Source organism: Trichosurus vulpecula, chromosome 2 (assembly GCF_011100635.1).
Source record: "Trichosurus vulpecula isolate mTriVul1 chromosome 2, mTriVul1.pri, whole genome shotgun sequence".
Classification (NCBI taxonomy): domain Eukaryota; kingdom Metazoa; phylum Chordata; class Mammalia; order Diprotodontia; family Phalangeridae; genus Trichosurus; species Trichosurus vulpecula.
The window spans coordinates 232,295,050-232,320,008 of NC_050574.1; the positions used below are offsets into that span (position 1 = coordinate 232,295,050).

Below are 24,959 nucleotides of genomic sequence, written 5' to 3' on the forward strand. Positions count from 1 at the left end.
GCCAGAGTTATGGTCCAAAAACACATTGACAGGCAATTAGGATAGATCACATTTAATGAGATGAAATTCAATAGCACTGAATATGAAGTCCTGTGCTTAGGTTAAAGAAGCTCAGCTTGACAAATGCCCTCCCCACCATCCTAGCTGAGAACCTTGGCTCATATTTCACTAAAAAAATTGATACCATTCATGGAGACTTCTCCTTTCTCCTCTCCTCCTTATCCCACATCACTCAGAGGTCTTCAGCTACCATCTTTCCTTTCACCCTTGTCTCACATGAAGGTGAAGCCATTTTCCTTGCCAATGTGAACACCTTTCCATGCACAAGTGATCCCATTCTACCCTATCTTCTCCGGTAGATTGTCTCCTCTATCATCCCCACTCTCTCATATATCTTTAGTTTCACCCTATTTGCTTCTTTCTGCCTACAAACATGCCCCCATCTCCTCCATCCTCAAAAAATCCTTACTTGATCCATTCATCCCCTCTAGCTCTTGTCTTAATCTGTCCTATTTGCGGCTAAACTTCTTGGGAAGGCCATCTGCACTAGGTGTACACTTCCTTTCCTCTCACACTCTTAACTCTGTATAGTCTGGTTTCCAACCTCATCATTCAGCCAAATTTGCTCTCTCTGAAGCTACTGATGCCATACCTAATGGGCGTTTCTGAGTCCTTGTCTTTCTTGACCTCTCTGCAGCCTTTGACATAATCAATTGTTATATTCTCTTTGATACTCTATTCTTTCTAGGTTTTTGTCCCACTGCTATCCTGGTTCTCCTTCAACCTATCTGACTACCCCTTCTCAGCCTCCTTTGCTGGATCTTTATCCAAGCCATGCCACTAACTGAGCATCCATCCCCCAAGGATCTGTCCTGGGCCCTCTTTTCTTCCTTCTTTGTACTATTTCACTCAATGACCTCCCATGGGTTCAATTATTCCCTCTGTGCTGATGATAATCAGATCTGTTTCTCTAACCTTAACCTCTCTCCTGACCTTCTGTCTCACATTTCCAGCTTGCTGTTGGACATCTAAAATTAGATAGATCATAGACTTCCTAAATTCAACATGTCCAAAACTGAACTTACTATCTTTTCCTCCAAACCCTCCCTTCTTCTGAATTTTCTGTAACTATTGAAGGTACCACCGGAGAGGCATCTAAATAGCACAGTGGATATAACACTGGGCCTGAATTCAAATCTAGCCTCAGATCCTCACTAGCTGTGTGACCCTGGGAAAGTCACTTAACATGTCCGCCTGTTTTCCCAGCTATAAGATGGGGATAATAATTACACCTACATCACAGAGTTGTGAGGAGCAAATGAGATATTTGTAAAGTGCTAAGCACAGTGCTTTTAAAAATACTTATTCCCTTTCCCCTTTACCTCATTTCCTCCTTCCCCCATCCTCCCAGTCACCCAGGCTCACAACCTATGTGTCATCCCCAACTCTTCACTCTCAATCACGCCACCATATGCAATCGGTTGTGAAGTCCTGTAATTTCTAACTGTACATCCCTTGTATAGATCTCCTTCTCTCCTTTGACACTGCCACCACCCTGGTACAGTGTCACCATGTCACAACTGGATTACGGCAATAGCCTATTGTTTGGTGTCTCCACCTCAAGTCTTTCCCCACTCCAGGTCCATTCTTTACTCAGCAGTCAAAATTGATCTTCCCGAAGCCCAGATCTGACTATGTCACTTCTCTATTCAATAATATCCAATGGTTCCTCATCTCTTCCAGGATGACTCCCCACAATAGATGCTCTGATCCAGCAACACATACCTCTCAGCTATTTCACACACACTATGCTATCTCTTAACTCTGGGCACTTTTCCTGACTGTTCTCAAGGCCTAGAGTTCTCTCCTACCTCATCTTGGCTTTCTTCAAGTCCAAGCTAAAATCACACTCTCTCTTTTTTTTATTAACTTTTTTTGTTAGATTTTTTATTTTTAGTTCACAGCACTCAGTTCCACAAGTTTTTGAGTTCCAAATCTTCTTCCCCTCCCTCTCCTCCCTCCTCCCCCACAAGGTGGCATGGAATCCAATATATGTTCTACATAAACCTTCGCATTAACCTTATTTACACAATAGTCAAGTTGTTAAGAAGAATTATGACCAATGGAATGAATCATGAGAAAGAAGAAACAAAACCAAAAAAAAAAAAAAAAAGAGAGCAAATAGTTTGCCTCAATCTGCATTCAGACTCCGTAATTCTTTCTCCAGATGTGGATAGCTCTTTCCATCATGAGTCCTTTGGAGCTGTCTTTGAGCCTTGCATTGCTGAGGAGAGCCAAGTCTATCAAAGTTAGTCATCACAGAAGCAATATGACTGTGGTTGTGTACATTGTTCTGCTGGTTCTGCTCCCTTCACTCAGCATCAGATCATGTAGGTCTTTCTAGGTTATTATGAAGTCCGTATCTTCCCCATTTCTTATAGCACAGTAGTATTCCATGACATTCATATACAACTTGTTTAGCCATTTCCCAATTGATGGGTATTCCCTTGATTTCCAATTCTTTGCTACCACAAAAAGAGTTGCTATAAATATTTTTGTACATATGGGTCCCTTTCCCACTTGTGTGATCTCCTTGGATTACAGCCCTAGAAGTGGTATTGCTGGGTCAAAGGGTATGCACATTTTTATAGTCCTTTGGGCATAGTTCCAAATTGCTCTCCAGAATGGCTGGATCTGTTCACAACTCCACCAACAATGTAACAGTGTTCCAATTTTCCCACATCCTCTCCAGAATTTATCATTTTCCTGTTTTGTCTAACAGGAGAGATGTGGTACATAAGAGTTGTTTTGACTTGCATTTCTCTAATCAATAGTGATTTAGAGCATTTTTTCATATGCCTATAGATATTTTTAATTTCTTCCTCTGAAAATTGCCTGTTCATATCCTATGACCATTTCTCAATGGGGGAATAAAATCCTACTTTCTTTAAGAAAGCTGTCCCAGTCTCCCCTGAACAGTTAGTGATTTCCTTCTATTATTTCCAATTTCTCTTGTATGTATTTTGTTTATACACAGTTTTTCATATGTTGTCTCCCCATTAAACTCTTAGCTCCTTAAGAACAGGAACTGTCTTTTTCTTTTATCTGTATCCCCAGCAATTACCACAATCCCTGGCACATAGCAAGTGTTGCTAATACTCGTTGACCTTACCTACTGACTTGGAAGTGGTGTGGCTGCGAAAACATTGGGCCTGACAGCCAAATGAGTTGATAGAATGGCATAGAAACCAAAAAATAAACATGAACTTGTATTTTGTTTACAGGGGCGTGGTGTCAAGTCAAGGATCTCACAGTCTAGGAAGTGATAATCCTTCTGTATCCTGTCCTAGTCAGATCTCATCTGACATATTACGTTTAGTTCTATGTGCCATATTTTGGGAAGGACATTAATAAATTGGAGCTAGTGTAGAAGAGGTAACCAGAATTGCGAAGGGTATTGAATCCATGATATGTGAGGATCAGTTGAAAGAACTGGGAATGGTTAACCTGGAGGAGAGAAAACTTTATAGGGATCATGATATGTGTCTTCAATTATTTGGAGTTCTCTTCATGTGAAAGAGGGATTAAAATTGTTCTTATCAGAAAAGATTTTCCAATCTTACTTCTTATAACTCCTCTACTTTCTCCCCATATATAACCACCAACTAGTTCTTATCCCCGAGGAAATCTGGGCTGTGACTCAGCCTGATCTTGGTCCCAGGGGCCTGCTTCCTAAACTACTATGAAAGTTGAGGCACAGACTGCTGCTCAGGCTCATCCTTAGGACAACCAACTCTGTTCCAGCCCTGGCCTTGCTGGGCTCTACCCAGAGGGCTTCCTCTCAATAGAAGATGGGCTCTCAGCATAGCTGTCTTCTTCTCCAGGCCAATAACTGGGCTTTGTTAGCTGCGTTCCAGCTTTCCATGGTTCATTTATATAGGCCCCAGATCTGCTTACCACTGAAAATGAGAGGGATCACTGCAACAGAACCTGGAGACCCCAAATTATCTCCCCCATAGGTCTGCAGTACTGCAGCTATGCTGTCTAAATAACCATGAATATGTGATTTCAAAGTTTATACAACAAGAAAGACAACCCCCCCCCAAAAAAAAAACCAAACCCAAGGTAGAAATAAAAATCTATTAAAAAAAAAAGATTGTGGGAAGAATCTATAAACAGAACCAGAGTTGCATTAGGTGCCAGAGAGATGTGGGTTTGATTTCTCCCTTTGATAAGAGACCAAGTACCATTTAACCTATTCAAAGCTCAATTTCTTCATCTATAAAAGGGGGATGATAATACTCGCAGTATCAACCTCATAAGGTTGTTGTGAGGATCAAAGGGTGATGTATGCCGACTACTTTATAAACTTTAAAGGTTATGTATCAGCTACTATTATTAAGGAGCAGTCTCTGAGGTCTTCCGTCTTTCCGGCACATTCATGAAACAACATTCGGGATAGCATGTGTGTTTTTAAAAGTCTCAGGGTAATTAACAGCTATATGGTCCCTAAAAGTTCTGCTGAAATTCCTAAACTAATAATATCAATATTTTGTAAAAAAAAAAAAAAAAACCTTTGCAATTTGCTAAGAACTTTTATATAATTACCTCCAATGACACTGAGCACAACCTTGTTAGTAATATTATTACTATTGCCATTTTACAGATGGGGAAACTAAAGTCTAGAGAAGTTAAGTGATTTACCCAAGGCCATACAGCTGGCTAGTGATTAAACTAAGACTAGAACCCGGCTCTTTGAATCTTAGCCCCATGCTCTTTCAAGCTGAGCAAAGACCATTCGTTCTTGTGGGCGTCTCCCTGCACCCTGCCAAGTTATAGCCTAAACATACATATTATAAAATTTAAAAAGTTATACATGAGCATGTCAATTTCCAGAAGGGATTTTATTGCTCTGGAAAAACAAAAGATAATTTTTGATTTATTACATCCTCCAGTGCCTTCTTTCTTTTCATCCCTTAAGCTTAAAATAAACACCCTTTTCCTATCTGTGCCTGTGGCCCCTTTTTTAAAAGACATCTTACAAAAACACCAAAAAAGACTTCCCATTAAGAGGAGAGTTGATGACCATCCCCATAGCACTATAAAACTCAGTCTCTTTTCTCAGCTTCCCTTATTTTTCATTGCTAAAAAAAAAAGAAAAAGAAAATAGACATGTGTAAAGAGACCACCACTGCATAATGTTCATTTTATTTCATTAAAATGTGCTCCTAGAAGGTAAAAGGCTATTTGTATTTTTTTTAATTAAAATTTTTGTTTTGAAATAACAGAAAAGTTTAAACAAAACGCAAACAAATCAACAACACAGTATATTTCCCCAAACCAGTAGGCACAATATCCTAAAAAAAAAATAAAAGATAGTTACTGGACGTAGATGTGATCTTATACTTGTATAACATTTGTTAAATGAAAGAAAGAGTGTGGACTCCAACTCTAACAAGTTAGTATCAACATTGTGCACTGTGTTTTTCTCTGAGTTTTATGTCTTCACCCACATAATTGTGGTCAGTGTGTATCACCTGACATATAGTGCTATAGAAATGTTAACTATCATCATCATCATCATCATTACTATATTGTTCTTTGACTCCAATTTCTTCTTGATCAATTCCAAGTTTTAAGCAGTTACTTTCTTTGGTGAGATTTTGTACCTCTTTTCCCATTTGGCCAATTCTGATTTTTAAGGTGTTGTTTTCTTTAGCATTTTTGTGCCTTTTTTTTTTTTTTACCAAGCTGTTAATTCTCTTTCCATATTTTTTTTTGCATTCCTATCAATTCTTTTCCAAATTCTCCTCTACCACTCTTATTTGATTAAATTTTTTTTGTTCTTTTTTTAAAAAATTGGTTTTTTAGCTCTGCATTGCTCTTAGAAGTCTTGCTCTTAAATATTTTCTGGTCATTGTCTTCTGAGTTTGTTTCTCACCATAGTAATTTTTAATGATCAGATTTTTTGTTGTTTTTTGCTCATTTTTCCATCTTCTTTCCTTTGGATTTTGTGTTAGAGTTAGGCTCTGCTTACTTCTGAGGGGGGTGGTGGGTCTGAGTTTCTGTAGCTCAATCTGGGGCCTATATGTTTTTGGTACTTCCAACTTGGTATGATCCAAGGAGAGTTCTGATCACTGTCCTTTTGGTCAGAGTTAAGATTCTTACCCAAGTAGACCTCTGCTCTCTCAGAACTGCAAGTACTCCACTCTACCCTTAAACCACAACCCAGTTCCCAAATTACTTCACAAAGTTGTCGGAAAAATTCACAACTCCACCAGCAATCAATCAGTGAATAAGCATTAATTAAATGTCTACTATTTGGCAAGCACTGTGCTACAGTAGATTTTGGGAATGCAGCAACAAAAATAAAACACTTTCTGCCCTCATGAGGCTCACACTATATCAAGGGAGGCAATAGGGACCTACATAGATCCATATAAAATATACAGAAGGCAATTTGGGGGAAGAAGAGCACTAGCAGCTAGGCTGAACAGCAAAGACTGCATGTACAATATGGACGGTCATCTGAGCTTGAAGGAAACCAGGGATTCTAAGAGGTAGAAGGAACAAAGCACATGGTGCAACAGGTATGGGGTGCAGCCTGTTCAATAAATTCCAAAGGTAAAATACAAATGCCTCTGTGAGACATTTCAAGCTCTTCACAACCTGGCTCCATCCTACTGTTCTAGCCCTGTTATATATTACTACCCTCAAGAAATACAAGGGTGTTCCTAAAGTGTGGACACATAGGAAACATGGAGTTATTACATCGAGTTCACATGAATCTTGCATCACAAATGATGGAAATCATATTGAAGATGTTATTTGTTAATATTCCAATTAAATAAAATGTTGAAAATTTCATTCATTTCATTTCATGCATTTTTGCCTATGTGTCCACACTTTAGGAACACCTTGTACTTTGATCTAATCAAATTGTCCTTCTCAGTGTTCCTCACATATAGCATTCTATCTCTTAGCTCACAGAACTGAAGAAAGAAAACTGTTGACCTGATTTTCAAAAAAAGGAATGGAATGGAGTTTGAAAACTATAGGCCAGTGAGTTTACTCTGATTTCTGGCAAAATTCTAGCACATGCTATTTAGCGGATAGCAACCATCTAGGTGGCAAAGTGGATAGAGTGCTGGGATCTAGTCAGGAAGACTCATGTTCCTTAGTTCAAATGTGGCCTCACACACTTGATAGCTGTGTGACCCTGGGCAAATCGCTTGACCCTATTTGCCTCAGTTCTTTATCTGAAAATGGGCTGTAGAAGGAAATGGCAAACCATGATATTATCTTTGCCAAGAACACTCTAAATGCAGTCACAAAGAGTTGGGCATGACTGAAAAAATGACTGAAAAACAACAAACATCTAGAAAAGAAAGCAATAACGAAGAATGTACATAGTTCATCAAGATCATTCCATACTGACATTATTTTCGTTTTTGACAGCCTTTTTAAACTGGTGGATGAAGATGAAATTTATGGAAAAGATACCATCAGCCCTATGCCAATTCAAGGTGCAGATAAACTAGCTCCAGTTCAGTACATCTGGAACAAACCAGCAAAATTAATAAGAATCTTTGGGTCTCCATTCAATACTTTTGCATTTCTACCATCTGAATAACTCTTTACGTAGCTCTAGAGTTGAAAACCTTTCCTTCCTAAGACAGATGAGTACTGGAACAGTGGTGCTGAACTCAAATGTAAACTGCTGCCATTAAACTACAGGCCACATATTGACTTTAAAAACCACATATTGATATGCTTTATTGCATTTTTATTTCTAAAAAATATTTCCCAACTACATTTTAAATTATAATAAAGAGGCTGATGATGGTAATGATGTGTGCTAGGCTGGCCTTGCTCAGGATTTTTGTGGCTTGCATGTGTTGCCACCTCTGGGCTAGACAATAGTACAATCTGGTGAATTTGGAACTGGTGAAAAGGACAAATGGAAAGAATTGTCATTAATAGTTCCATGTCAGTTTGGAAGGACATCTTCAGAGATCTGGGCCTGGCCTTGTGCTATTTATTATTTTTATCGGTGACTTGGATAAGTGATTTATCAAATTGGTATCATTGGTTGATAAAATGTTGAGAGGGCTAGTTAGCATACTGAGGTTTAAAAAGATTTTGACAGGCTTGAATATCAGGCTGAATCTAATAAGATCAAATTTGAATAGGGCTAAATATAAAGTCTTAAACTTGGCTTCAAAAAATCAACTTCAGAAGTCCAGGATGGGGGGAACAGCTAGAGGTTTTAATGGACTAAAGGCTCACTTTTAGTCAGCAGTATAATTTTGCAACCTCCAAAACTAATGTGATTTTAGGCTGTATTAAGAAAGGTATAGCTTCAAGAAATAAAGAGAAGATAATCCAGCTTTACTCTGTTCTAGCCAGTTAGTCAGTAAGCATTTAATTAAGAATCCAGCATGTCAGGTAAGCCCAGAGGACTCTAAGAACTTTGTAGCGGAAAGACATCCAATGATCTGCCTTGTGAAATAGTGAATTTTCTAGAGAAGGGAAGTGTTTAACATGAGGCTGGATGAACATTTGTCTTGGATACAGCAAAAGGATTCAGGTACCATTTAAGGGATTCGACTAGATTATCTCTAAGAACCAAAACTGTGATTCTAGATTATGTTTCTTGGTTCACTGGTTTTTACAAGCCAAGAGGTAGAGAGCAAATGGGAGTTTTAAAAGACCTCCTACTGGGCTATAAGTTCCAGGGGAGACTAAAAAGCAAATAAAGAGAAATAATTCATTTGTATAGTGCTTTAAAGTTTGCAAAGTACTTATCACATGGAGAGAGTTTATCAAGAGGGTTTTACCTGAGTGAGCCTCTGATTGTGACTTTGATTAAGTTTATTTGATGAGATAAAAATGATTCAGCAAGTACCCCAGGCTAGAGTCCTGGCCTCTTTCTACCCTTGGCCATCAGAGCAATCTCTAGAGATTGGATAATAATACAAGTATTATTATCTGCCTTTTATAAATGAAGAAACTAAGAGCTGAAAAAGGTTAAGTGACTTGCCCAGGTCACAACTGAAATCAAATCAAACCCAACTCCACTGACTTAAAATCTTGTTGTTATTGTTAAGTCATATTAGAATTTTCATGACCTTATCTAGGGTTTTCTTGGCAAGGATACTGGAGTGGTTTGCCATTTCCTCCTCCAGTTCATTTTACAGATGGGGAAACTGAGAAAAACAGGATTAAATGACTTGCCCAGGGTCATACAGCTATCAAGTGTGTGAGGCCAGATTTGAACTCAGGAAGATGTCTTTCTGATTTCAGGCCTGGCCTATCCACTTCACAAATTAGCTGCCCCAACTTAAAAAATATGTCAATTGAAAACTTTATCACCTACTCAAATTATGCTAATAAATTATGCTACTCAAATTATGCTAATAAAAACTTGAAAACATAGGTCATCCATATTTTCCAACAGTAGAATAGGACACATTTCATGAGGGGCCCCCTATATGTTCATTTGTTCAGGATAACTTCTGATTTGTGTATCAAAGGTTGCCACAGCTTTGACACCTGGAATTCCTCACTCCCCCTCCCTTTGGGGATGAGGCTTACTGACTTATTATTTTCCAAGTCCACCTTTCCCCCCAAATTCCTTACCTTCCTTTGTTTAAAAGGTATATAAACTCTTCCCATCCATTACCTGGAGTCCGGTTCAGCACAGGCCGGATAGTACCCGTGAGCACGTTATTTTTTTTTCCTTCCCTGCTCAATAAAGACCTTTCTTTAATTTAAAAAAAAAAAAAAAACCCTAGTTCAGCTCACTGTCCAGACCGGTCTACCTGCTTACTAGCAGCCTTGCCCTAGCATGGCCCCCTCCTTTTTTTTCTCCTCGCCCTTCCCCACACTTTCCAGTTCTCCTTTGTGTTTTGTTCTCCATTGTTAGAATGTAAGGTCCTTGAGAGTAGGGACCATCATGTTTTCTCATATTTGTGTTCTTAGCACTTAGCTCAGTAACTGACACATAGTTTTAGCCCTTGATAAATGAATCAGCTATCTATTCATCTATCTACAATCCTTCACAAGAGTCCTAACCCTATTGTGTCATCATGTGTGGAAAGGACTCTGGCTTCTTAAAATTTATGCTAGTGGAATACAAGCTCTGTCAGGTTTTAACCATGCTAGAGAGACTTGGTGTGCTGTATATAGTCACCCTGAAACACTGAGTGGGCTATATCCCCAGACCACTTTATCTAAATACTGAAAAGCTTATCTATCACCAGTAATCTGGCCTCTATAAGAACAAACAGCAAAAATAGTCTACATTTACATGATGTTTTAAAGATTTCAAATGATCTTACTTCTATTATCTCATTTGATTCTCAAAACAACTTTGAGAGGTGCCGTGCTTTTATTATCCCCATTTTACCCATAAGACAAATGAGGCTGAAAGTGGTTAAGTGCTGTGCAAATTTTCAGCTAGGAGAACTAGGAGGGGCAGTGGATAGAATGTCAGGCCTGCAGTTAGGAAGATTCATTTTCCTGAGTTCAAATCCAGCCTCAGACACTTCCTAGCTCAGTGACTCTGGACAAGTCTCTTCACCCTGTTTGCCTCAGTTTCCTCATCTCTAAAAATGAGCTGGAGAAGGAAATGGCAAACCCCTCCAGCATCTTTGCAAATACAACCCCAAATGGAGTCACGAAAAGTCAAACAGGACTGAAAACAGCTGAAGAAAAATTCTCCAACGTAATCCAGCCAGCTCTCTGTCTCATTTAATTATGAGCAAAATTCGTGGTCTATCACAGCATCTTTCTAAGATATATGACAGAATAACCCCATAGATTGTTCCTTCAACTGCACATAATCATCCAGAAAGTTAATCCACTTAGTCCAGGATTCCTTTGCTGATGCCCTGTGCTGGAGTTGATCTCTTAAACCAGGGGTTCGTCAACCTCTTTTGTGTCCGGGATCTGGGCAGCCTGATGAAACCTATGGATGCCTTCTCAGAATGTTTTTAAATGCATAGAACAAAATATGTAGGATTACAAAGAAAACTAATTCTACTGAAATAATTACAAAGCAAAGTAGTAATACTGAAATAGTTATAAAAATGTATGTTTATTTAAAACAAGCTCAGAGACGCTCCTCACCTATCTCTCATTGTTCCTCCGTCCTATAAAAGCCACTTAGCAAAGGGGGTCAGAATAAGAAAGCATTAACCCAAAGAGTCATAATTTACGTGCGATTGCAAGATTTTAGTTTGGAGAATTCAGGCGTGTTCCAAGATGGCAAATGGAGGATCGCACCCTAATTGTAGTCACAGCCCTTCACTAACTCCAGCGAAACAAAAAACCACAATTGGAAACAGGAGGCCCTGCGGCGGAGGAGCCGCTCTCCCCACGGGCAGCGTCTCCGGCAGTCCTAACGCTAGTCTGCCCGCCAAATCCCCGAATTCTTCAGGCTGCAGAAACGGGGGGTCCAGCACAGCTGTTTCTACACTTAATTTGAAAATATATCAGAAAATAGTGCTTTCACCGTCAGCACGGCAGATTCTTTGACATCTGCAGACATTCAATACAAGCTGATTGGCCCTGCCTGTACTTGATTTGTTAAAAAAGAAAATTAAAATAAATCGTGAATTCTTTGGAAGGAGCGAGTAAAGGCCGAGTGCTACTATTCCTGTAAATTGCATCAAGGGTTTCCCAATGTTTGAGATAGGAAAGAAAGCCTTTCCCTTGGTCTGGGTGCAGGGGCGTGGGGGGGACAGGGGTGGATTTTAATTAACAGCTTTAACAGTCTACTAAAGAAGAGATTTGCAAAAGGATCGGGTGGGAGGAGGGAGGGCCTGGCCAGAAACTGCTTTCCTGGGCCAGACAGAGCAGGTCGGGAAGGCTGGTTTCTTTGCACACGGATCTAGCATTAAAGGAAGCTGAGAGCTCCTCCTCCATTCTAGCAGCCGGGCGCAAAGGGCGGGAAAGGCCCCAGTCCCGAAGCACTATGGGGGGAGAGGGGAGAGGAAAAATGAAGAAGACTGAGCATGGAAGGCGCGCTCCCGCTGGGGGGGGGCACAGAGAGGGGCGGCGGCGCGCGCCCCCGCGGCCAGCGCGGCGCCTTCCGCCCCACCCCCATTTCTCTTCCCAGCCCGTCTCGCTCTCAGTTTCCCTCAGCGCCCACGCCCGGCCCCTCCCCCTCACGTCCGCCTTCCCACCAGCCGCCGGCGGCGCGCGGAAAGTGCGTCACGTGACGGCCGGCCCCGCCTCTTCCTCTCGGTCCCATATTGAACCCGAGTTGGAGGCGGCGAGTCCGGTCTCAAAATGGAGGTAAAACAGCCGCCCGGCCGCCCCCAGCCCGACTCCGGCCGCCGTCGCCGCCGCCGGGGGGAGGAGGTATTAGGGGGAGAGCGGGGGGTTGCTGGGCTGTGGCCGGCGCGGGTGCCCTGGCTTTGGCGGGGGGAGTACAGAGGGGGCTCGGTCGGTCGGTCGGTCCCGCGCTCTGCGCTGAGGCGGTGGGGGGGAGGGGAAGGGAGCGGGCCGCGGTGGAGCCGCCGGGCCCTCGGCCACCGCCGCCGCCTCCTCGGCCTCCTCCTCCCCCCAGTCTCCTGAGCCGCCTCCCGCCTCCCTCCGCCTCGAAGGCTGCCCCGCAAAGCCGCGGCTCGGTGGGGGCGCCATCCGGGGGCGGAGCGGGCCTGGCCGCGATGGCTCCTCATTTTAGGCGGAGTGCGGCATGGCAGGCGGGCGGGAGGGAGGGAGAGAGCGAGCGAGCGGTTGGGAAGAGATGGTGGGGGAGGGGAGAGCCGAGCCGAGCGGGGCTAGGGAAGGAAGGAGGGAAGAAGGGGAGGGGGCGGGCAACCACATCCGGGAGAGCGGGCGGGCGGCGGCCGCCGCCACATTGACATTGATCCTCAGCTCTACGAAATGGCGCATTGGCCCGCAATGGCCGCCGCTTCGCTGCTGCTGCTGCCTAGCGAGAGCGCGGGATTGGGCTGGGGTGGGGGCGGGGAGGGCGCTGGCGGGAACGGGTAGATGGAGGGGGAAGGGAGGAGGGAGACAAGGCGGCGAGGGGAGGCGCTGCTGCAAATAATCTAAACGCTTTTGCTGCTTTTTGCAATCACAGCGTGCCTGCCACCACGTTTCTAGGCCTGAAAGAACCATTCTTCAACCGCTGGGAGAGTACTTCAGTTCGCTCCCTGCTCCTTTCTCCTCCGAGGGCTGTTCCTTTAGATGTCCGGGCAGGGATTGAAACCTTTTTTCCTTCTAGTTTACCCATAAAGTATTTTTCACGATCTCCAAAAGTAATGAAAGTGTGACTAATACCTATTCACGAGCCACTTTTGTAGATGAAACTTTCCCTCCCATAACTTAAAAGTGAGATGGGAGGAAAAGGGAGGACTTTAGAAGATGGATCGTGGTGTCTGCAAGGAAAGTCTGATGTGTCAGAAATCTTTGCTAAATCTCCCACAGCCAATTTTTAAAGGATTTTTGTTAATACGACCCCTTTTATAAAGTAGACTTCCCTTCAATAAACTATATGTAACTGAAATTGAGAGGATAGGCTACATCAAACTAAAATCGAAAATTATTAGTCGTTTTATGTTTCCAAAGCTTTGAATCAAATGGTTTTAAGATCTTGATTTTAAAAGCGGACTGACTATTGTGCAATCATGAAAAAGCTATTGAATTTTAACCTCTTTAAAGTTAAGATAATAGGGATTTTCTCACAATAATGGCAGTTTTGTCCTTTAAAAGTTTTGGACCTTTTAGTTAGTGATAAATTATTAGGGTGTAGATTTGGCCATCCTTTATTCAGCTTGTGGATTTGGGAAGTGACTTTTAAAACCGTATTTAACATAGGTCCCATCCGTGTATTGAGTTTTTTGGAGGGAAACACTACAAAAAAAGCACTGTAGTACAACTGAAGGTAATTTTTTTTGTACCATCATGCAATGCTAATTTGGAACATAATTACAGTGCATCAATTAACTGAATGTGTATCTGGAGCAAATATTTAGTAGGATGTAAAATATTTAACCTTGTACTGAAAGATTTTTTAAGAAGATTAATATCAAGGATCAATCTAATTTCCTGAAAGTGTACAGAATTTAAAAAGTAGAATTGGAATGGTTTGTAAGTATAAAGAATCATAATGTTCTCCAAAACTTCATTATCTTAGAATTGTTATATAAAATATAATCTTCACATTCTACTAGTGTGAAATTTTTTAAAGCAGTAGAATCTGGGAGAAAATACTCTGATTTCTGCACAACTGCTGCTCATTCCATTACCCACAAAGAGAATGATGGGAGTGCAAGGTCTTGCTCTATTAGTGTTCCAGATAGTTTTCAGTGCTTTGCCTAGTAGCAAGCATTTCTGGACACTTGTTATATGAATGGAAGTCTGCAGTTATATCTTCATTTATCCATGAAGCTTTTTTTTTCCCTTGTTCAAAATGATTTCAGATAAAGAATAGTGATAATTCTAGGCTGATATTTGAAAGACAGGCTATAAATTTCCAGTAAATCACATAGTCTCTCTCAGATAGAACAACTCTTTTAGTACCCATTCTTATCCAATTCTCACCTAATCGCCTGGAAAGGCTGCACAAGTTTTTGTTTCCTAGTATGTAACTACACTGTATTGACTGTACTAAAAGAAATTGCTAAGAAATTCACTAGCTTATTTTGCTACTTCCTACTTCACTCAGTAGAATGGTAGTAATAATTACTCTAAATATCCAGTATCCAAAAAATTTGATGAGGATAAGTGAGAATTATGAACTGCTAAGTTTGTTTATTTTTCTAAGGGTCATGATCCAAAGGAACCAGAGCAGTTGAGAAAACTGTTTATTGGTGGCTTGAGCTTTGAAACTACGGATGATAGTTTAAGAGAACACTTTGAAAAATGGGGCACTCTCACAGATTGTGTGGTAAGTTGTTGAAATCTAAACAAAGATACTTAAGATGGCAAGAAAAAAGTGACTTACATATAGCCTAGGGCGACAAATTGTAACATGTAAAATGTGATTTTTATAGGTGATGAGAGATCCCCAAACAAAACGTTCCAGAGGCTTTGGCTTCGTGACTTATTCTTGTGTAGAAGAGGTAGATGCAGCAATGTGTGCTCGGCCTCATAAGGTTGATGGGCGTGTAGTGGAACCAAAGAGAGCTGTTTCTAGAGAGGTATGCCAATGATTAATATGCTGTGTACCCAACATGAAATTGTTGCAGAAAGTTGCATTTTTACCTTTTTTTTTTTAATAGGATTCTGTAAAACCTGGTGCACATCTAACCGTGAAGAAAATTTTTGTTGGAGGTATTAAAGAAGATACAGAAGAATATAATTTAAGAGACTACTTTGAAAAGTATGGCAAGATCGAAACTATAGAAGTTATGGAAGATCGACAGAGTGGAAAGAAGAGAGGATTTGCTTTTGTAACTTTTGATGATCATGATACAGTTGACAAAATTGTTGGTATGTAACAATTTCGTGGAGTTGGAATGAGCAAAAAGAAACATTCTAGCTTGAGTTCTGAACTGGATTTGATAAAAGTACTTGTGATGCCATAGTTGAAAGTACATACTTTTGAACATAATGTATAACCTCAATTTAAAGCTTGTTTAAACTTGTCTTTTCCAAAGATAAAATTGTCACTTTTTCTTATTAAATTAAAACTTTGTTCTCTTTAGTTCAGAAATATCATACTATTAATGGGCATAACTGTGAAGTGAAAAAGGCCCTTTCGAAGCAAGAGATGCAATCTGCTGGCTCACAAAGAGGTGAGTTGGAGAAAAGTGTGTATATGTAAATTTATAGAGGATTTGCAAATATATTTAGACTTGCATTTCTGACCCTTCTAAATTATTTTAAGGTCGTGGAGGTGGCTCAGGCAATTTTATGGGTCGAGGAGGAAACTTTGGAGGTGGTGGAGGAAACTTTGGCCGTGGAGGAAACTTTGGTGGAAGAGGTAAGATGATTTTGACTTTTTCTTTAATATACCTGTCTGATTTTTATCATATCTTGGGTATATATGTTTTTCTGTATTACCTTTTCCCCTAGGTGGATATGGTGGTGGTGGTGGTGGTGGCAGCAGAGGCAGTTATGGAGGTGGAGATGGTGGATATAATGGATTTGGTGGTGATGGTAAGATTTTTAAACTTTTTTTCATGTTTTTTGTATTTCGTTTTTTGTTACATTTCCATTGGGAGAAGAATGTGGTTAGCTCTTTTTTTTTTTTCTCTATTGTATAATTTCAATCGTATGCTTTAGGCATTAAGTCCAGACATATCATTTTGAAGGTGAAATGTTGACATAAGTCTTGAGGAGTATAGATGGGTTTACTGATTACTCTTTTAAATGTTATTTCATGGGATCATATATTTAGAGCTTGAAAGGAACCTTCCAATATACTGTTTAAATATACATGTTACTGTTAACATCTAGCCTGGTTATTGTACAACTATATTATCTTGACCAGACGTATTTATACTATCTCTTACTAGTTCCGTTTTAAAATCATTAATTAGTTCAAGTATATAGGTAGCATTAACAAATACCTTTTTCTTTTCTGAGATTTTTACCATCCCTCTGACTTGTAAAAATATTGGTGTGCTAACAGTTTGTATTTATATCCCTTTGGGTCTTCACCAATAACTACTGTTCCAGTTCATGTGATTGTGGGGTTGTTCTTTTTAAGTTATTTTTGTTTTTTAATGAAAAATACTCAGATTGAAGTAACCCACTTAGCAACTGGTGTAAGCATAACTTTTGCTTCTGAAAAAATGTTTAAGTATCAATCACAGGAGTATATTTTAAGTAATGTAATGACAGCAATGAATTGTGCCCTTTTTTTAAAGTTACTTGGATATAAAGACTTGGCAATGTAGGTCATCTGTTCCTTCATGCATTTACATATGTTTTTCATGTTCTTGCTTTATTCACTTTTTTTTAGGTGGCAACTATGGAGGTGGTCCTGGCTACAGTAGTAGAGGGGGTTATGGTGGTGGTGGAGGACCTGGATATGGAAACCAAGGTGGTGGATATGGTGGTGGTGGAGGATATGATGGTTACAATGAAGGAGGAAATTTTGGTGGTGGTAAGCTATTCACATTTTTTATTTCAATAATTTGGGTAGGTTTAAGTGTGTTTAGAAGCATGTATAGTTCCAGCATTGTAGGTGCTGTGTTGAACAGCATCTAATTAGCAATTCAATTAAACATTTTTAGGGTATGTTCAACCTTAGGAAGGCTTTTAATGTTTGTAGATTAGTAAAAATTTAATGTGAATTGATGCTAAATTGAAAGTTGTCCTTTAATTTCTCTATGGGTTTTTCTTTTTCCTTTAGTAATGGTTGTCTGGCACAGTTTTACCTAAAATTATCAAATACCACTTTTAACTTCAGGGTTTTTTGGTTTTTTTTTTTTAACTTGATTGGGGTTAATGTTCATGTCAATGGACCTAAATGGTAAAGGGGCAGACTTGAAAACCCTAGGTAAATAATAGCAAATAACAAAGAACTGTGACAGTACTTGGGGGTGGTATGTTAAAAAATTCTTCCAAATTGAGATTTTGTTACCCATGTTAATGTAATCTTGAACATAATTTAGGTGTATAATTGTATTTGTATGAGTTTATTCCATTTTATTACAGTTACAGTACCTGCATGAGCCTGACAGTCAACAGCATTTGAGCGCCTTCTGTGTGCAGTGCTGTATCAATGAGTTTAGAAGTTTGGCTGAGTAAGAAATAATAGCGAATCAAACAGTTGCATTAACTTTTAGGGTATTCAATTTCTGCGTAGACAATAGAAAACAGGGATAGGCAAGTTCTACCATAGTATAGGGTTCTACTAAACTGTTTCTAAGTCTTGCGATGTTCATATATCACCTTGATTCTTGCCTCTTTTATTGTTTTGTCATTTCTCCTCTTGCCCCATCCCTCTCCGATTTCCCTACCAACGCGTTAGGCCTGTCAGTTGGCATCCATGGGTATTACATATTCCCATTAGTGACAGATTTAAAGGGTTGCTAGTATCTGTGGAGAATACCACTATGGTTGACAGGAGAACATGCATGCAGTAGTTTTACAGGGGAAGTGTAATGTTTGTGTTGTACAGTAAAAAAATGACTCAATCTTTGTAATTTCAGGTAACTATGGTGGCAGTGGAAACTATAATGATTTTGGAAATTATAGTGGGCAGCAGCAATCAAATTATGGACCCATGAAAGGAGGCAGTTTTGGTGGAAGGAGCTCAGGCAGTCCTTATGGTGGTAAATACTATTATTTTCTTACTAAAAATTTGAGATTTCAATTACAAAGAAAAGTCGACATACTGTTTTCTTTTCAGGTGGTTATGGATCTGGTGGTGGAAGTGGTGGATATGGTAGCAGAAGGTTCTAAAAACTCAACAGAAGAGGGTAGGTATTCTTATATATTAATCATGATGATAAAAAATAAATGGAACTATTCACTGAGTGTAATAATTTTTTTATCCTATATTATTCAACAGGCTACAGTTCTTAGCAGGAGAGAGAGCGAGGAGTTGTCAGGAAAGCTGCAGGTTACTTTGAGACAGTCGTCCCAAATGCATTAGAGGAACTGTAAAAATCTGCCACAGAAGGAACGATGATCCATAGTCAGAAAAGTTACTGCAGCTTAAACAGGAAACCCTTCTTGTTCAGGACTGTCATAGCCACAGTTTGCAAAAAGTGCAGCTATTGATTAATGCAATGTAGTGTCAATTAGATGTACATTCCTGAGGTCTTTTATCTGTTGTAGCTTTGTCTTTTCTTTTTCTTTTCATTACATCAGGTATATTGCCCTGTAAATTGTGGTAGTGGTACCAGGAATAAAAAATTAAGGAATTTTTAACTTTTCAATATTTGTGTAGTTCAGTTTTTCTACATTTTAGTACAGAAACTTTAATGAAATGCGGTTTTGAAGGTGTTTCCTTGTTAGTTAACAAGTAGAGAAGATCATTGTTAATTACTATTTTGTATGAATTTTGCTAAAGTTAACTGTAAAGAAACACCTGCTGACTTGCAGTCTAAGGGGACTCTATTCTCCCCAAACCAAACCATAATACCCATTGATATGAATGGGAGTTGACAAGTGGAGAGAATAGGTATTTGTATGTTTGCAATGTGTGTTTTAGATAACAACTAGGATTGGGTATTTAAATTAGTATATTTGTGAATTAATAGCATTAAGCTTTACCTTTCAAATGAAAATTTCAAATTACCTTTTGGGTTGTGCATATATATTTTTTTTTAATTGTATTTCTCTATGATTTAGTGTGTTAGCTCTGCCAAGTCCTAGTTGTGTTTATTAAAAAGGTAAAAAAAAATCCATTTTAGAGTTACCTTGGCCACCTTTGAAACTGCTGCCATAACATGATGTTGGTATAGGAGATACCTATATTCTCCTCATGAAGTTCTGGATGATGGAGGGGTGGGAGTTGGGGCAGTAGGTTTTTTTTTCCTTTTCCCTCCCTTTTGAAAAAATTTTCTTAATGAATTTAAAGACATAACCAATCACTAAGTCTGCTGTATCCAAGCAAATACTTGGATACCTGGGGGTTTTTGTTTGGTTTTTATTTTGTGTTAATTGGTTTAGGGGGGGAAAGAGGCCCAAAGACCTTCAAATACTTACCTTGGTTTAATGTCTTTTTAATTTATACAAGCTGTCAGAGCAAGAGAATAAAAAGCACGCATTGTGAAACACTTAAATGGCTGGCATGCTTTCCTGCTTACACCATATGCATTTTTCTGGATGAAACCAAGGATAGCCTAGGTATAATCCTCTAAAACTACCTTCTTGCAGCAGCAATGTAGCACAATTGTTTGGTACACAAGCTTTTCGCTTTTGAAGACCCTGAATTCAAGTTTGATTCTAAGTAAGAATTCATTTGCACTTCAGTGCCTAGACAACATGTCATCACCATCATCATATATATCTACTTCAACACAATATTGGTATGAGTTACCAGTTTGCTTGGAAAACACTGATTGTGAAGGAGTTCCATGATCTAGGTACTTTGCCAGCACCATGTGGGACAGTATCCCCACATAAAAGTCTACTGTTTTGCGCCAGATGATGCTTAATGTTTCTTTAAGTACTAAATATATATGTGTCCCACTGTTGTCCTTTCTTTGGCCGTTGAACATTTTAATCCAGAAACCTCTATTTTCTGTTCAATTAAGCACTGGGCAAAACAAGCAATAAATGGAGGGTGGGACTGGTTTTCAATGGATTTACTCATGTCGCTTTAACTTGTGCCATTGTTCAGTATTAATATGTGGATGCATGCTTTGCGAGCATGGAAATGGGTTGCAGATGTGGCAATTTTCCAGAAGTCAAAACTCAAACCAATAAATGTCATGAGCAGACAACACTGATTGTTAATGAGCATATGTCAATAAAGCAGGGTAGAAAAAACAGGTAAATACTGAAAATGGTTTAAGTCCTTGCCAGTCTTAAGTGCAAAAACTTAACACAAGGACATACTCAATGTTCATAATTAAATCCTGGATACTTGGTTCAAAATAAAAGCTTGCAAAATATTTTCCAACATTAGTGATAAAGGTAGAAGGGGTAAGGGAGAGGAATCTAACATTTCTCTTTTCAAGTCTGAAATTTGTATCTTAAAATAATGGTGACATTATTTCTTAATAAGCCATGAGGCTAATTGTACTCTTGTGTTAACTCTGGAATTAGTTTAATGATGAGAATGTCAACTATCATGAAGAAATGTTTGCAACCTATAAGCAGGTGATTGTGACCTGTTTATAAGTTCTGTTAGCTTAGTTTTTGTGTACAGTGTGGAAAAGTAAGCCATGAGGAAGGCGGTTTAACCAGCATTAAAGGACCTAAGATGTGCATTCTAGCACATTGTGGATCAAAGGCAACTCATTAAGACAGGACTTCTGCAGCCTATTGAGTGGACAAGTCAGCATATTTAAAGAATGACGAGGCAGCAGCAAGAGCTTCAACTTCAGAGAAGTGAAGGCATAAGATACTGTGCTGATAGTGAGCTGCTTTCCAAAGGCTAGTTAAAATCTGCAATATACAGCTGAAATATCGAAGAAAGTTCTAGCAAGAGTTCTTCGCCTTTTGGAACATCCTTGAGTGATAGCTCTTGAGTTGGCACAGTCGATAGGTCTAGCATTTAGACCTGCAAGGAAGGGCAATAAGCATTTAGGTAAGGTTTGCCTTTGAATTTTTTCACTAATTAAAGGGTAATTTTTTGTAAAGCAAGGTAAGAGTAATCTTTTTGATTTACAGGTTGAATGAAAACCACTTGCCTATATGAGGAATGCCTTCATATCATCTTAAATTCGAAGGTTTCTGGCTGGGTAAGACTTAAAACAGTGTACTACAGAAAAATACCTGCATATGATGTCATTTAGTGGCCCTTTCTATCTTACATTGTCCCATACACATTTTAAATATTTCATCCCTAGCCCAGTTAATGGGTGATTTTATGGCCCCCCATGTATGCATCATCATTTTGAAACTAGCCGTTTGCTTAATCCTGGGACCATTTTAACACGGAAGCTTTGGTTTTATATTATAAAGCATTTAGAAGCCCTTTGAAGTAGCCTATCAGCCTCAAGTCATTTGTGACAAGCTCTTAGAACAATTAATTACTGACCAGGTTGGGTAACAGATGAGATAATCTAATGTAAGGGGGACACAAAGCTTATTTACATAGAACTTGAAGGGTATACAAGACTATACAGCAACCCTGTGGAGATCATTATCTCTTTTACAGATGAAGAAACAGGCTCAGTTAAATGACAAACCCATGTCAGGAGGTTCTCTGGGGCTAAAAGATAGTAACTTTACGTAATTGAAGTGAAACATTGCTGCCTGTATAGCTTTTTTAGATACAGAATTTGCCTAAAGTTTATGGGGGCTTTTAAAAGCTGTTTCTTATAGAAATGATTTTCAAGTACTGACATTTGATATTTGTTTCTATTTGGGTAAATTTGATAAATATTTCTATCATCATACCTCTTACTTGGAAACCACTTCTATTTTTTAAAAATGCTTTTTTAATGTAAAGATTTATAAAATATAATGAAACCTAGCTCAAGGGAGTATTTATTATGTGACACATCAGAGTTTTATTAAAACTTCAGCTCTGGTTCTTTGTTCAATTACCATCTCTAGAGTTACTCTTTGAAAACAATTCAGCCTTCTTTTTTGGGCATTAATCACAAATAATAGGAGATTGTGTTTTCAGTACTTAAGTATATAAGTGTACATCACTATAACATTTGCTCCTACCACTCACCACAAAGGACTTAATATTTCCTCTCATACAATATAGGTCAATTCCCAATCTGGATTCATGTGTTTAACCATTAAACACAAATCATATTTTTACAGTGCAAAACATTTTTAATCACAGATCAGATTAAGATAAGACTATTTTAAGTGACGAAATTATATTGGTATTTTTACTAAAGTCAAATACACATTTGTATACTCTTTTTTTTCCCCCTCCTCCCCAAAAAAAGGTGGTAACCTAACCATAATCCCTCTCTTGGGGAACAGAACAAAACATTTTTCCTAAGATGAAGAGGACATTTGTAGTAAAAGTTAAAAGTACTTAGATTTTCATTGTTGCAATTTGATTTTAGAACTTTATGTATCTTAAAAATTTCTTCTGAAAATAAAGGGCTATCCCATAGTTAGGGAATACGTTGCATTATTTTTGAAGGTCTGAGCTAATAAGAGTTTTGTGAGTTAAGTCTCACATGCAAATCAGCAGGCAATAAAATTTTATTAACCTCCAACAGGTGAGTAATTCTCTTCTAAAATAACCTCCCTGAATTTATAATGGTCACATACACTGAAAATAAAAACGTTTGGGGCCTGTCATGTCAATAGCAACATAGACTTGCAGGAGCAAAGCTCCTTAAGATCTTACATGATTTCTTCACTTGGTTTAGTGGTTTCATTTCGTCAGAAATTTTGGTTTGGTAGGCCACGTGGTAAAGAGTTCTAAATGACAGGATATTCATTCAACCAAAATTTTTGTTCTTGAAAACTGAAAAGCAGTCAACTAAAATATTCAACTGTCAAAACTCCCTGAGCCTATTGATTTTCCTGATTATGATGAACACAAGTTTAACATAGGCAAAATAATGTACACATTGGATAACTCGATTCAAAACTTTAGAATATTTTCCACTGGAAGGGTGGGACATTGGAAGTTCTTAACCACGGTTATTGGTGGGATCTGTAGTGCCTCTAGGGTACAGTAGACCAAGCAATCTTATTTACTCCTATGCAAATCTCTATATCCTAAAAAAAAAAATGTGTAACAAGTCCTTGTCTGGAAACAATTTTCTACTGAGGAGAATCCTAATTTGGCTATTTGACACCAAGTTAGCAGAAGATAGCTTATATTGCAGAACTAAACACGAGCTGAATGGTGGAAACAGTTTTGTTTTCAAAGATGGCAATTAAGTGCTGCTGTTGAAGCAGGTGACATTTCCAAAATGGCAGGGTTTCTGTCATGATGTGGAAAGATAAAGAATGCTACACAAACTGCTGTTACATTTATTTGCTATTAGGGTAATTGTATAAACTGGAAGAATTTTATACAAGTACTTTAAAAAATATTCTGGATGTTAAAAACTTAAAAGGGGTTGCTTATAATGGATTAAAATTCATGTAACTATAGAACTACATTTTCATTAAAATCTTTTTGTAAAATGTGTGCAGTGTGTTCTGTGGTAACAATTTTACTGAAGGTCAAATGTATTAGAAATGTTTTCAGAGCAATAATGGTAGTTATAATTAAGTGGGTATTCTATACTAACAGGTAAGGCAGAAAATAACAGGAGATGCTGATAAAAAGAGGCGGGGAGGGAATCTTGTTTAACTCTCCAAAGACAATTGATGAGGAAGAACTATTCTCCAACAGAAAGTAAATTGACCTTAGCTGTGGTAGAAATGGTCAAATGAGCAAAACTGGTCAGTAACTGGAGTTCGGTGCCATTGAAGACTACTAAGGGAGAAGAAAATTTAGAATGAGTACAAAGCATTTTGGAGAGTTTTGCTCTTAAGTCTAGCAATTTTAATATATCATCCAGAGTATTATTTCTAATAGTTTAATATATATGCTAAAATGTGAGGGGGAAAGCTGTTAAGCTGGGCCTCTTGGTTGGGAGGGTCAGGTATATCTTAAAAGGAAGGATTGTAGGCTAGGATTCAGGTTGTCTTACAACATTTAGTGAGATAAACATCATTCTTAGATTAGGCAATTTCGTGACAATGGGCACGAGAATAGGATGGTTTATCAGAATGCTTTTTGAGTTGGAGGTAGTGCTTCAATTTGAATTGAAGCTTCTATTTAAACTAGCTGTATTAACTTGGGGAAGTCATTTTACCTGTCACCTGTAAAATAGGGATTGGATTAGGTGGCCTTAACTTTATGTGGTGTACGGTTTTTAGATCCTGCCAGAGGTGGGGATATGCAAATTATGCCCACAAGAATTTGGACAGCTACGACTAGGATTAGAAATATATTGCTAGAGGTGTTTGTACAATTGAAGCAACCCATCCTAATTATCCGAGGCAAGAGGGTACGTCAGGAAATAAGATGAGTTGATCCATATGATAGAAATGTATGTTTCTATATTAAAAGCCTTGGTATAGATGTTTGACTAAGTCTTCATTTTGTTTCAAAGACCCACTAAAATAAGCCACTAAAGCAGTGGTATTGAACTCGGATGTAAGGATCCCTGTGGACCACATAATGACTTAGAAAAACTTTTTTTTTTTAAGTTCAACGTTTCCCAGTTAACATTAATCAAATTCAGGTATACATGCGTAAAGGCAGAATGTTTGACACCTGCACTAAAGGATTCAAGGTAACACATTTGGCAGAAATCTGATATTTCAATGAATGGTATTTCCTCACGATACCACATTCATTCTTTTGTTTTTAGGCAACTAGGTTGACAAGG

The 24,959-nt window shown here is 38.8% G+C and overlaps 1 protein-coding gene across 3 annotated transcripts; it reads left to right on the forward strand.

Annotated features, from left to right (window-relative positions):
• The first annotated feature begins 12,205 nt into the window (after positions 1 to 12,205).
• On the forward strand, positions 12,206 to 23,703 carry HNRNPA3 (heterogeneous nuclear ribonucleoprotein A3). Of its 3 annotated transcripts, none has more exons than XM_036743158.1 (11): positions 12,206 to 12,369; positions 14,783 to 14,905; positions 15,012 to 15,158; positions 15,240 to 15,450; positions 15,666 to 15,755; positions 15,848 to 15,943; positions 16,036 to 16,119; positions 16,928 to 17,071; positions 18,123 to 18,245; positions 18,323 to 18,392; positions 18,485 to 20,366. In XM_036743158.1, the coding sequence occupies exons 1-10, from the start codon at positions 12,298 to 12,300 to the stop codon at positions 18,373 to 18,375; spliced, it is 1,143 nt and encodes a 380-aa protein (XP_036599053.1). In that variant the 5' UTR covers positions 12,206 to 12,297; the 3' UTR covers positions 18,376 to 18,392; positions 18,485 to 20,366. The 3 variants fall into 3 exon arrangements, with proteins under 3 accessions (XP_036599053.1, XP_036599054.1, XP_036599055.1); XM_036743159.1 differs by lacking the exon at positions 18,485 to 20,366 and adding an exon at positions 21,259 to 23,703 and having other exon boundaries at positions 12,237 to 12,369; XM_036743160.1 differs by having other exon boundaries at positions 12,247 to 12,303.
• Positions 23,704 to 24,959: the final 1,256 nt, after the last annotated feature.